At 47.7% G+C, this 13,242-nt stretch overlaps 1 protein-coding gene across 1 annotated transcript; it reads right to left on the bottom strand.

Moving 5' to 3' along the window:
* Positions 1 to 1,482: 1,482 nt before the first annotated feature.
* LOC122370092 (transforming growth factor-beta-induced protein ig-h3-like) lies at positions 1,483 to 10,513 on the bottom strand. Its single transcript, XM_043345358.1, has 10 exons — positions 10,271 to 10,513; positions 9,828 to 9,986; positions 9,048 to 9,134; positions 8,484 to 8,688; positions 6,402 to 6,521; positions 5,920 to 6,150; positions 5,461 to 5,612; positions 4,611 to 4,925; positions 2,377 to 2,539; positions 1,483 to 1,939 (listed from the first exon to the last, which is right to left on the bottom strand). The coding sequence occupies exons 2-10, from the start codon at positions 9,906 to 9,908 to the stop codon at positions 1,662 to 1,664; spliced, it is 1,632 nt and encodes a 543-aa protein (XP_043201293.1). The 5' UTR covers positions 9,909 to 9,986; positions 10,271 to 10,513; the 3' UTR covers positions 1,483 to 1,661.
* Between the last annotated feature and the right edge of the window lie 2,729 nt (positions 10,514 to 13,242).

Here is a 13,242-nt window from a genome sequence, read left to right as displayed (position 1 = left end):
CTGAGAAAGAGAAAATAATAAGCATTGGGACTAAGATAAGTGATGACAAGCAAGGCGTCTGCACCTCAGTGGACAATGCTATAAAAATGATGGCAAACGCTGCTTCTTCAAGAAACGTGATTTTGATAATGTGTTCGTAATTGCTTTGTTTTGTTTTTACCCTGTCTTTTACTACTCAAATTATCAACAAGGCTATCTGTAAAAAACGTCTTCTCATTCCAGACGGATGTATCGCGTGCAGCATATTCTCTAAACGATTCACGGCGGCTGTTTCGTCGCAACACCATTAGCAACTTCTGTTTCGCAGGCACTGTTTGACATAAGTATGCCCAGACCGGAAAGTTTGCACCTATTGGATCCTTCCAGCAGCGGCGGAAGGCAGAAATGACTCAAGTTTCGGCACCGAATGAGTGCTCACCGGTAAGTGCTAGGAAACACCTGCATCAGCGCTGAGCACAGCATCTGGGGAAGACGTGCGCGCACCGGGAAGCATGCACTTCCCGGAAACAAGGCTATTGTCCCGGAAACAAAGTGTCGTCTTGGAATGCCATACAGTCCCTGCCGGTATGATTGATCACGTGTCCTGGGTCACTGGCACGTGCGGTGCCAGTGTGCACGCGATTGTCACGCATGGCTGGTCTGTCGTCCGACCGATTGTCTCGTCCTTCCGAGTTTTGGTCGCTATATCACAGACGAATTAATTTGACAAATGACATCGGGAACGAACGCTCACTGCATTTGAGCTATAATCGATATCGGCTCATTGGGCATGTGTCCATCAATGTAACGCCAAGTTTTAAGGGGTTTTCTGAAGAAGAACTTCGTGCTGAACATCGGTACCACTTGACACACAACTGTTCGCTAAAATACGACCTTCCTTGTCAAGCTCCCTGGAGCATGAGCTCAATAATGGTACACGTCAAATATGCCTGGCGACTGACACTTGTTCGATTACAAATTCTGACAGTGTCTCTGTAGGTGCACGACCGACCGTATGCTGCATGACTGTGATAATATCAGTCGAGCAGGTAGCTGGAACAGTGCGTAGTCGGTACACACCACCGATCCGCTCGTAATTTCCGAGTTGATTGGGTTCATGAAGGACTGGCATGCACCGCTGAATGGGCCCGATCCCCTCGATACTCCTTTTTAGTACACCTAGATATCGCACTTAAACGATGTCGGCAATCCATTTAGCAGGCAGGCGATTTCAGGGCCAGGGTAGGACCCTCTAACTAATACAGCCGTTTGGGTAATATGCCACGCAACTAATGTTATCAATGAAGAATGGTGCAGCGCTGAGTAATCGGCAAGATGTAGCTCACCCCAGTCTTGAATCTTGGCATCCTAGCGAGAAAAAAAACTGGTATTACAAACATTTGAGGAACTGTGAATCGGGGTCTGGCGTCACTAATAACGTTTTTGCATGGGCACAAATATTGGAATGAAATAAAAATTAAGCTGGTACTAGAAAAAACGACATTACGTTTTTGTTATATGTTTTTCATAGAACAATGTGCTCGTGTATTTTATTACATGTTTCCAATCGATTATGAAAAATAATCGTACTCAGATGATTAACTGCGCATTTAGAATAAATATTCAATCTTTCAAATAAGACAAACATTACAGCTCCTGTCTCAGATATCACACCTCATGTCTCAGACAGCGGGCATAAATAGCGACAACTGTAGCTCAGAAACATCAGAGAGCGGGTCCGTATCGGCTCCCGGCCCCTCCAGAGGTCGGCGCAGCGTGTGCAGCACCCCATTGGAGGTCACCAGGTCACAGGAGACTGTATCCACCGCCCCCGTGGCCAGCGTGTCCAAAGGAAGCACCGTGGCCCCGCCGTCGGACGAACTGGCCATCAAGAGACGGCCACCGTCCAGCCGACGGTATGGGGTTAGGTAGGGGTTCATACCGCCGCAGCAGACGGCACCTGAGAGCAGAAAATACAGGTTCATACTAACATGTAAGAAGTCACCCAAGGAAGTAGTTATGTAAGGGGTCATACATATACATAAATGCAGATAGCTTAACGGATTTGTACCGCCGCAGCAAATGGCGTCTGGAGGCATAAAGTACGGGTTACTTGCATCAAGACCTAATGTTGACGATGCATTAATTTGTCAGATAATGATATTACTAGCAATTCATTGTCTCCCTAAAGCATGCATCAGGTAATTGCTAAGACAAACATAACATGTCAGTGTAAACACGCCAATGTACGGCAAGCACAGTCAGACAAATCCATTTTTCATATTCAGAATACGCCTACGCCATACTTTTCTGCGTACATTATTTTCCAGTTAAGACACATTAATTATGTATATTGCCGAGGAAAAGCGTGTTAGTCGCACCACTGCGTCCACTTACCGCGAATGAGATGGACGCGCACAAAGTCGGCCGCTTTTTGCGTCGTATCAAGGTAACTGATGTCCACCAGAGCCGGGTTGACAGGAGCCAGTAGTGTGAGAAGATCTCCCTCCCTTAGCTCGTCGGACAGACCGGAACCCAGGACGTCAGCCAGACCGGAGAGCTGAGAGCAGAGAGTACACGACCTCAGTCGGACAGAAAGGGTCCGGCATTAGGACGGACAGACTGCCGAGTCAGCGGTCAGGGGATGGATGGACGCAGTTACTGCAGCACGTGCTTCGCTGGTGGTTACATACGTGCTGGTTCCAGATTGATTGATTGCAGTGTCACGCTGGCATGTGCTCCTGCCATCCTGTCGAACGTGTCAGCCTAGAGCTGCAGCTAGTTGCGCATCTTAAAAAAAAACATACTTTATCATCGGAAAGGGCAAAACAGAAGCCACTTTGCACACAACTGGCTATGATCCGCTGTCACAAGACATATGCAGACGTTCACTAAACATGACCAAATATCCTGGCGAACCAGCATATTATTTATTACACAAAAAGTAGGAAAAGAGTTAGAACAGAAACAAACCAAACTGAATGTGCAGCTTATCATGATATTGAATAGCATATAACTGCATTCACTCATTGTCAGTAGTCACCGCGTTCTTCAGCCAGCAGTTTGTGCATCAGCCAACAGATGGCTCTGAAGGTTAGCGCCTGATAGATGCTGCACCGCAGACCTCGGCAGTTTCTTATACCGGCCACAAGATGTCTCTAGGTGTTAGCGCCTGAACTATGCTGCACCGCATAGCACAAAGTTCCTGCTCCCGCCGGCAGATGTCTCTGAAGCATGAATCTGAAGAATGTCTCTGAAGTAGCTCCTAATGAATGTGCTCCATGACTGCGGCTAAATAAAGCGTGTCTCGATCTCGATTAGACGAAAGGTTGTCTCAGCGCTGACCTAACCGAAACACTGCACTGGTCGGAAGACTGTCGATAGATTTTGTAACTGGCTCTCGAATGCCGCTTGTCGTTCTTCACCACAAACCACATAATACATTGTTTTGTGCTATCCTGGCTGATGAGAATTCCATTGTGCTTGTCTAACCCGACGGCCGAGTGAGCTCCAGAATACGACCACTGATGGAAATGCCTGCGGCTGTAAGATGAGTAATTTCTCGAAATATAGCTCAGCGAAAACTCATTTGCCTACGAGCAGCATGCCATTCTTCCCGAGAATAAGCCACAAACGATACTTTCTCGGAATCGGAAAGCTGTTGAGCCCCGTCGATTTTCAGAAGCCTTGTGGGGTGTTCGGAAGGAATTCTAAAGCGCACATTGAAGCCCACTAGATCCCGGGAGTCTTAGAAGCTCAGGTAGCAGCCATCAAAGTATTCAGGGAAAGATTTCGACGCTTGTGATGTGCGGGTTGGTGATGAATATGGAATATGCATTATAGTAAATATTACGCCGCAATATCAATGCGATCTAATCTGAAATTGAGTTTGCTACTGCGTTATGCTCTACCTCGTACCCTTGCTGATCGCACATAGGCCTCCTCCTTCCCTCCTCAATGTATTCAATTTCAACTATCAAGCTTATTTGATATGATACTGCCAATGGCTGGGTTTATCTTAAATACGCCAAGGGATGGCTAGGCGCCCTTTGCTTATTGCCTTGGCTAACGAGCCGATACAAAGTCTTCAGTATAATTGCAGAATATGCTACAGAACTAAGGGCAACACTGTTGTATTTACTTAGTCAGGCACCTGACGAGACCCACTTCACCGATCATTTCTGTCCGTATGGCGCGACGACTGACAATAACCGTATTTCATCCCCGTAGAGAAAAATAATAGGCGCTGCAGTGATTCAAACTAGTCTCTCTCCTGTTGTCAAATATCAGCTCTAAAGTAGGATACTTTCCCCTTGAGAGACATTGGGCTGGACAATGCATTACATTGATTATGAATATGGATACATTGGATGTCCTTGACGCTTCAAGCTCACGTAACAGCTCTTAAGGGTCAAGGGACAATTAACGCCGCATATTCTTAGTTGAACGCGACTCAGGCGGATGTCGTGTCGCTTGCAGAAATATCGCGTATAGCAGCTGACCGAGGCAGCCGTGAACGATGTGGGCGGGCGCAGTACTACTTGTGATTTGCACAGATCTCGTAAATTCTAACAGCTGTAATGAGATTCATTCATACTGAGAATTTCAGAAGGACAGACCGACCCACTGACCTGCACAGCTCTGGCAAAGTTGGACAGCTCCGGTCGGCTATTAAGTGCCGTCAGCAGGTCGGCTGCCGGCGGGGTCAGCACCTGGCCGATCCCCAGCACATCCACCGCTGGCTTATCGAGATCCAGCTGGCCCAGCACGGCCGAGCACTGGACCAGCGGCGGCTGGTCGGCCGCTGGTCCCGGGGAGGGGGCTGTGACCAGGAGCGGTCGGCCGCCGGAGAGGGGTTGTGCCCAGAGAGCACCGCCCGGCTCCGGCCGCAGCCCGGAGCCGGAGAGGAGGTGGGGGGAGAGCAGCGAACGCAGACGGCCGCGACTCTGGGGAGAGGAGAGGAGAGACGAGTGAGCATCACAGTACCAGCACCAGAACTATCGTAACAAAGCAGCGCTCAGAGGCTTACCTAACTTATGTGGAACGAACAAAAGCTTTCACCAACTTCATCAATGTAAATATATCCTGCTTGTCGCAAAATGGAACTACGACGTCCTTCATAATTCTTTATTTTTGAGTTTAATAGTAGCATTATATCATAAGAAATATCAGTCAAGTAACTCTTTTATATAACATGACCTTTTCAAAAGAACACAGAAATTACGTCGAACTGAGGTTATAACCTGAATAGCTAAATTCTATCCAGACAATTGTCGAATATATCTCAAAAGCAGTTCAACAATCGCAGTGCTCCTTTCATCCTCACATTGAAGCTTAACGTCCAGAAGGCTCATTCAAAAGTAAAATTAGAGCGAGAGAAAGCCTTACATAACAGAGAGAAAGCACTCCTTACATAAGTTGCCGGAAAGCATTCGTTTCGACCGTCTGTGACTACAATAAACACTAAAATCGACGTTTTACCGTGTCAGGGAGGCCGGATAGCTCCTTTGACGGTGGCACCAGCAAAGTCACGTTTTCTCCGTTGGCCTGATCGGATAGCCCAGCGTTGGCCAGGAGATGGGCGAACCTGGCAGAGTCCTCCAGACGTCGGAGGGTGGTCAGTGTGGCCACGGCTGAAGAACGGTCGGTCGTACATTCAGTCTACGAAGAACGGTCGTAGACAGGTTGAATCAACATTCAGACATCTGTTCGCTTGTCACTTAAGCTTCGTGCCTTCCCGGTCACTGTATAATTCTGCATCAATTCAACAAGTTGTTTGATTCGGGAAGCCATTGTCATGCAGCAGTAAACCTATTATCTAAATCCCCGAGAGACAGCATGGCTCGCTCGCTGGTGTGAAACATCGATCGACCGGGGGCGGTATCTCATTATCTCTTATATATCCATGATACGGCAGTGAGATATAGCAGCATCCCTCACCAAACGGCGGCATGATGACCTGTGTGACCGTCTGCAGCAGGCCAGTAGCGGTGATCAGACCGGGACCTGCCAGTTGGACGGTACTCGATGCTTCCTGCAGTCGGGGTACCACCGTCACACCCCGGGAGCCGTCAGCAAACAGGAGCGTAGGCCGGCCGCGGCCGTCCGTGCCCCCGCCCGGCAGACCGGCCCGGCACTGCAAGCCGCTCAGAATATGGGAGCGCAGGATCTCTGTGGGCGATACAGACACGTGGATGGACCATAACAAACAGTACATGGATGTGAAGAAGCTCGAAAGACTGATCTTGAACAATGGCCAAGCCTAGCACACAAACATATTACCAGTACCGGAAGAAATGCAACACCACCGTATGCAGCAGTGCAGTGCATATCTGAGGCATCGTGGAATGCAAATATTTTATTGTGCACATGGCAATGCATGGGGGCAGAGCAGGGCGGTAGTGTTGCGGAATTATACAAACCTTTTCTCATGTAGGCATCCTCTGGCAACTGGATTTTCTCAAACGCCTCGTTCGTTGGAGCAAACAGTGTCAGCGACCTGCGGCGGTCTAGTTCATCGGCAAGACCCGTCTCGACCAGCACTGTAAAATGGTTTTGTCATGTTCCATAAAAGTATTCTGGGGTCATGCATCATATAGCGGCTATAGAGTTTCTCCGATATGATTTCAAAGTTCAATCTGGAATCAATTCCGTAAACTATAGATGCAACTCACTTTCCGCGATATGTTCCCGGCATGCGGATAACGGTCGGCTTACTGAAGCCAAATGTCAGCAAACCCAGTATGGCGTCCGGGTGGAGTATCGCTGACGTCGAACGGAAATCCAGATAAGACAACACGCCGCTTTCCGGGACAGGTACAAAAATATTGACGATAGAAATCCTAAATGAATATTGATAGGGTGCCGGATTGGAAGTTGAGCGTCGAGGGAGACTCCAAAATGTGTTTTAACTTATGGAAATAAAGCTAAACCACTATTTCGTTTTTGTCTCCTTCCCGAGATAAAAGACGCCCCCCCTCTTTATCTTATTTTCCCCAGTCTCTCAATCATAAGCACACAAACAAACGCCCATCCCGGGGCCTGGCTGGTTTGAATGACGCTCACACCCGTCACCACGGACTACGGTAGGCGGATGTGCCGGCTACTGCGTCATAAAGCAGTGTATTGACGCCAGCCCGGCCGTCCCAGCGAACTCAATATATACCCAGAAGGCAACAATATCATCGTCGGAAACCCTAATCTCGCGGCCGTATCAGGTAAACATGCCGTTGCTTTCATGACGTATCTGATAACACCGACTTTCGGTTCGTGTATAGAAAGGTAAGCCTGTCAGGCACAGGGTTGATGGCGCTGTCATGTCGGATTGTCTTCATTGAGTACAGAGAACAAAAGGTGTATACGTTCATCTCATCTGGCAAAGCTGTATCAAAGCAGCTCTAGACTGTCATATTGATATCCCACATCACAGCGTGTGCATATAATCCGACCACAATAGCTAGATTCGTTAGTTGCTTTACATTATGAGGGTAGAATAATATGACATATTTCGTCGAGCTGAATGGTTTTGCTTTGGAATTACCTTCAATTCGACATCAACTTTCGGAAAACTACGTTTATTGTCCGTTATGTGCCCATTTTCCATTATCAAGTGAACTATGTAAATTCACATTGGTTAGCTTCTAATCCATGACCCGGTCTTGTTAGAAAATGTATTATCGATTTGTACATTAAACGGTCCTGGTAGACCTATCTTCAAAACGCTCTAAAAGCGTTATGTTTGGTATAAATTAAAATTGCGGGGTATTAGGTGGTAGGGAATTGTCCACTCTTAACGTTCGTAAAAGAAAAACTGACCTAAGTCTTAAAACTTAAGAGCTAGGTCAGGTCAAAGTTGGGTAAAAAAGGCCCAAAAAGGACCGAGAAATGACGGAAGTGAATTTGTCAGGACCGTTATATGTAATACATAAATCGGTCTTTTTTATCATCTTCAAGTACATAAAACGGTCTTTTTCTGTTTATTTTCTAAGTTTAAGCAGAACGGTTGCACTTAGAGCTCAGCTCTCTTCAGATTCTTAAAGCACGCTTAATTCTGCGTAGATTATGATTTTTTCGGAATTCTAAGTCCAGAAACTTCCAAAATAGAAATAGGTTAGCTCATAATTCAGAGTGCGTTCATATTGAGCTAATTCATAATTCATGGACATAATGCGATATTTGACGGCACGCATATTCTATATTGTAAGTAAACAAAATAATGTAAGGTGACCACAGCCCAATAAATATTTGAAGTACACATCGCTACTTTGGCCATGTAGCTTGGTAAATGGTCATGGCTCATGATTTTTTTTTTTAGTTAAGAGTATAATTCTAATAAAAATCACTTAAAGAGCGGGGCAGCACCCATCATCACGTTTACAGCGTTGACACGCTGTGAGGCGTGTAAGTAATATCGCATTGAATATTGTGAGTAGCTCATGACAGAATGAGCAGAAAGAAATCCCCTATTATATAACCCCATATATACAACCATTTACATAACTCACTCTGCGCCAGTGTGCTGAGTTCCGGCCTGTCCCTGACGACCTGTACCAGTGACCGACGGTCGGAGTGGAGCACTCCTTCCACTGTGTGGATGACCCCTCCTCCGGGCGTGGGCCGGTCACGTGACAGGAGGGGCTCGCAGTTCGCCAGGAGACCTCTGTGACCCCGGGTGACCCACAGTGGGCCCGCGCGGGTCATCACTGGCGTCTGGGGGTGGGGTACGGTCAGTGAGTGAACCACTGTGACCTCGACCTTTGGGGCGACAGGCTCTACTAAGGGTCGTTCCGCTCCCTGGTGACCTGTGCGGACTATGAAAGGTCAATAATTGACAAAATACTCGAGTGAGGCCTAAATCGATTAATAACTTAAAAGACAATGACCATTTAGGAACAAGCTTAAATAGTCCTTTCTGGAGTAGACAGCTTAACCCAAATTAAGGCTGATGGCAATAGACGTTAATTCAACTTTAACCCATGAGAACACCTAAAATAATCACCATCAATAAAAGGATGTCATGTTTGCGCCATTCAACTCCATTGACTTCTGCATTATTAGAATCGACCCACCTGTGACGTCAGCTGAGACACCGGGAGAATGCCGTCGACAATGTGCCCTCCGAGGATACGACGGATTTCTGGAGAATGCTCCAAATACTGAAAGAGAGGACAAATAATGCTGGACTGAGACTTCCATTAACGAACATAACAGATCGGATGGCGGAACGTTTTAGGCCTTTCCCAGCCTTGATATATTTTTTCCTGCTTGCAACTCAAGCCTCAGAGGTTCAGGTCTGGGTCTATATGCCCCAGACAGGGTTTGAGGTAGTGTGCCGCTAATAACATCGATCAAAGTGAAATTATTTCCAAAGCCTCAAATAAAGTGGTGACCAGCAGAGAAGCCTTTCAAGTAGCATTGTCCAACATCCTCTAACTGAATGTCCCCATGTCTGCATGTGTGACATTTTCCTGACAGTGAGTTCTCGGTATCATCACAGGTTACATAAATGTATGTCAAAGTTTGTGGATGTATGCAGACGGGCATATAAGGATGTATGTCTATGCCGTGGTACCTCTTAGCACGACAGCATGACAGATTATCATAGGATGGACGAACAGGAGCTTTCTGTCGCCTCGTATACTTGGGATAGATCTGTAGAAACTGTTTTACGGCCCATTTATGTCCAGCGTAATTCCGCAGAAGCTCTCTACATGACCGCCCCAAAGAGCAGCTGTCTGGCAGCCCGTCGCACACATTAAAGAAGGGCACATATGAGTTCCCTGACAGGCCGTACGGCCCTGACAGGCCGTACACTTTGGGTGCCCAAAACTGTTGGCCCGCTTACTCACAAGATGAGACCGCAGAAGCTTCTGAACAGCGGGGTCTGCCGGAACAAATATCGTGTACTTTCCGTCCAGCATGTCACTCATTCCAGCCCTTCTGAGCAGCTGCAGGAACGCAAACGATTCCAAATCCTGCAGCTTCTCCGGGGCTTTCTTGACCGCAATCTGATAGAACAAAGAATGCACGCAGTTGCCACTAATGTTGCCGCAGTCTTGGTTGCCACGACATCGTAATAAATTTGTCCGTACATGAAAAGTTACTGCATGATAACTCCTTTACTGTAAATACAAATATTTTAATAAATGTTGATCACATAAGAGCTACAAAGCATTAGGTCGTCAAACGGGACCTATCTCATTTCCAGGAAAATACGCAGGCTTAACAAGATTAACAGTAACTATACATTCTCTCTGCTCTAAAACGCGCTTCTACACTTAGTCATCCTGACCTTGACGCAGCCGTTTGCCTTGGCCGCGGTGCCGGGACAGCAGCGGCTGATGCTCTCGGTGATGGTGGCCACGCCGTTGACGATGCTGGTCGAGACGCAGACCCGCGTGCCGGACGCCGAGGAACACGAGGAGCCGCTGGAGCTCGCGCGGCCCGAGCCCCTGCTACCGCCCACCTCGCGCGTGAAGTTACGCCGCTCCACGCATACGTTCTTACTGAGTCGCACAAAAGGTTGTGTTCTGTGGCTTCTGCTTTATGCATGTTGTTAAATAATTAGATAGGTATCTTATATGCGCAGATGTAAACAATTTAGGTGGCTTGATATGTGTAAGGTTAATTCTTAAACTGGATATCACGGAATAGCCAGTAGACGTTTCGTTGCACTCCTACTGGCTATAAAACTGACAAAAATAGTGCAGTGAGTATCGTGTTTTTAATGCGAATCGGTGATCATTCAATATCTAGGCTCATGAAGGAAATGCAAATCTTCATTCAACGCACTGTTAAACGTGCCACCCTAGCAACACATCTAATGAGACGACTTTAAAACAGCTTAGTGGATTGGATTACCCTTCTTCAAAATATCAAAAAGATATCACAAAAAACGGCCCAAAACGAACCTCTTGCCTCGAGACCCACCACCTATATCATACGCAGCTTAACCGATGTAACAGGTCTTCCTCTTCACGAAAAGCTCAACGTTTGAGGCAAACTGGCATCTCATGGTCGTTTCATGGTAGGTTATTTCATTTTCCACTGGCAATGCGAGTATGTGAAGTAAGCGCACCGAATGATATCGAATCGTGATTGATGTGGGTACTGGGTAATCGTGCAGGTGATTGTGATGTGATACTTAATTAACAGCCGTTTAGAACGAAAAAGTGTTTGCCCGATAAGAAGTAGTTATAGAAGTGGTTATTAGTTTTTTTTTCTGCTGCGCTTCAGATCCACGGCATAAAGCAAACTCAATGTAACTACATATGTTATCAATAGGTACTCTATGGCTATGGCTTCTGACAGAATTAAGTGGACATTATTTTCATGGACACCCGAAACAAAAACGATTACTTACTAGGTTTCGTAATAAACGCTTATTCTATTCTTCACATTTTAATATCTGTTAACCACTATTCGCCGTATCATAATATATTATCTCGAGGCTCGATGGTACCGCAACGAGTATCTCCATCCGACTTGCTGCGTCTTCGCCAGAACTTTGAAGCAGCCTTAGGCTTCTGGTATTGAAAACGTAGACAGTGCTGTCTCTAATGACGGCGCTTTCACCCCCGGGGCCCGAAACAGCAGGCGCCAGACAAAGCAATGATATTGCTCACCTACTGAAAATGAAATAATCTTTGTAAAACGATGAACTTTTTACAGTCCCTCGCTTCGCCGAAGAAACACTCTGGTATTTGCTTAGTGCGAATGTGAAGTGTCATTGCCGTCAAGACCATTGCTGTCACTCAGGGGCGGTCGCAGACTTGGAGTTTGGGGGGGGGCCAACTTGGCAAAGGGGCCCCTGCGCTGACCCGGGGGGCCCGGTGCTAGCTCAAAAGGGCCCACGGGCGTAGTGCACGGGTACAGAAATCCAGGCCATGACCGGTGAAGCGGGGGGGGGGGGGTAGGGAGCGGCACCCGAGCGGAGGCTCATTGCGAGCTTTGAGGGTGTACAATGTCGAAAAGGTACCGATAAGTGCATTTTGAATTATTGATATTGTCTATAATTCACGCAACTGTGAATGGACTACCGCAAAAGTAAAGGCGGCTTAGGCGGCTAACTTTGCTATTTTCTAAGATCATCGTGCTAAAACTTTTGACAGTGGGTCCTCGGTATCTGTTCACTGTTAAATCACATGTGTTCCGTTTCATCTTCTCTCTTTTTTTACTGGGCACAAATGTAAATTTTGAAGACCATTACAGTATCAAATGCTTCGAAAGATGGATAGTGGGCAAAATATCCTAAATTTGTCGTGCTGCATGGAAAGTAGTGTTGCTGAGAAAAGGGGTTTTTGTTCTAGATTATTGTGGATGCAGAATACATTGTCTGCACCCACTGCAGAATTGTGTTTGGTGCAACTGCGCCCACTGCACCCATGGTTCCTACACTTATGGGCCCATCGATAGCGCTTAGGCGATACCTATCGCCTAGAGGCTGCAATGGGGCCCTTAGAGTACGGTGTCAGACCCCACAGAGGCCGGCGTTGGACCCAAGGGTCAGCGAATGGTCTCAAAGGCCCCAGGTGGGACCCCAGAGGCTGATGTGGGCCTTCAGAGGCAAGTGCGTGACCCCCGAAGGTAAGGCTTGAGCCCCCCAGAGAACATAATACGGCCATCAGTGGCCGGTGTAGAGACCTCATAGGCCAGTTTGGGGCCCCTCAGAGGCTAGTGTGGGGCCTGAGGTGTCGGCATGAGACACTTAAAGACTGTTATGGGTCCTCAGAAGCCGGCATCGATCCTTCAGAAGCCAGTACGGGGCCCTCAGAGGCACAGGGTCAGTTTGGGTCGCAGAGACAGAAATGGGATCATCAGAGGCCGGTGTGGGACCTAGGCTGGTTTGGGCCCTTAGGGGCCAGTTTAGGGCCCTCAGAGACCAGTACAGGGCCTGCAAAAGGCAGTTTTAGACCATCAGAGACCGAATTCGGCAATCAGAGGCAAATGTGGGTCCTTACAGGCCAGCATGGAGCCCTCAGAGGTTAGCGTGGTGCCCTAAAAGACCGGCATGGGCCGGCGTTGGACCCCAGAGGCCAGTAGAGGGCCCTTAAAGGCCAAGATAGGCCCTCAGAGGCCGATGCGGGCCCTTACAGACCGGCATCGGGTCTTTAGAAGCTCGTGCGGGGTCCTCAGAGGCTAAGGTGGGTACTTACAGGCCAGCACGAGCTGTCAGAGGTCAGTGTGGGGCCCTAAAAGACCGGCATGGGCCGGCGTTGGACCCCAGAGGCCAACAGAAGGCCCTCAAAGGCCAAGATGGGTCCT

This window comes from Amphibalanus amphitrite, unplaced genomic scaffold (assembly GCF_019059575.1).
Source record: "Amphibalanus amphitrite isolate SeventyFive unplaced genomic scaffold, NRLGWU_Aamphi_draft 000034F_arrow, whole genome shotgun sequence".
NCBI lineage: Eukaryota > Metazoa > Arthropoda > Thecostraca > Balanomorpha > Balanidae > Amphibalanus > Amphibalanus amphitrite.
This window is presented reverse-complemented; position numbering and strand designations above follow the sequence as displayed.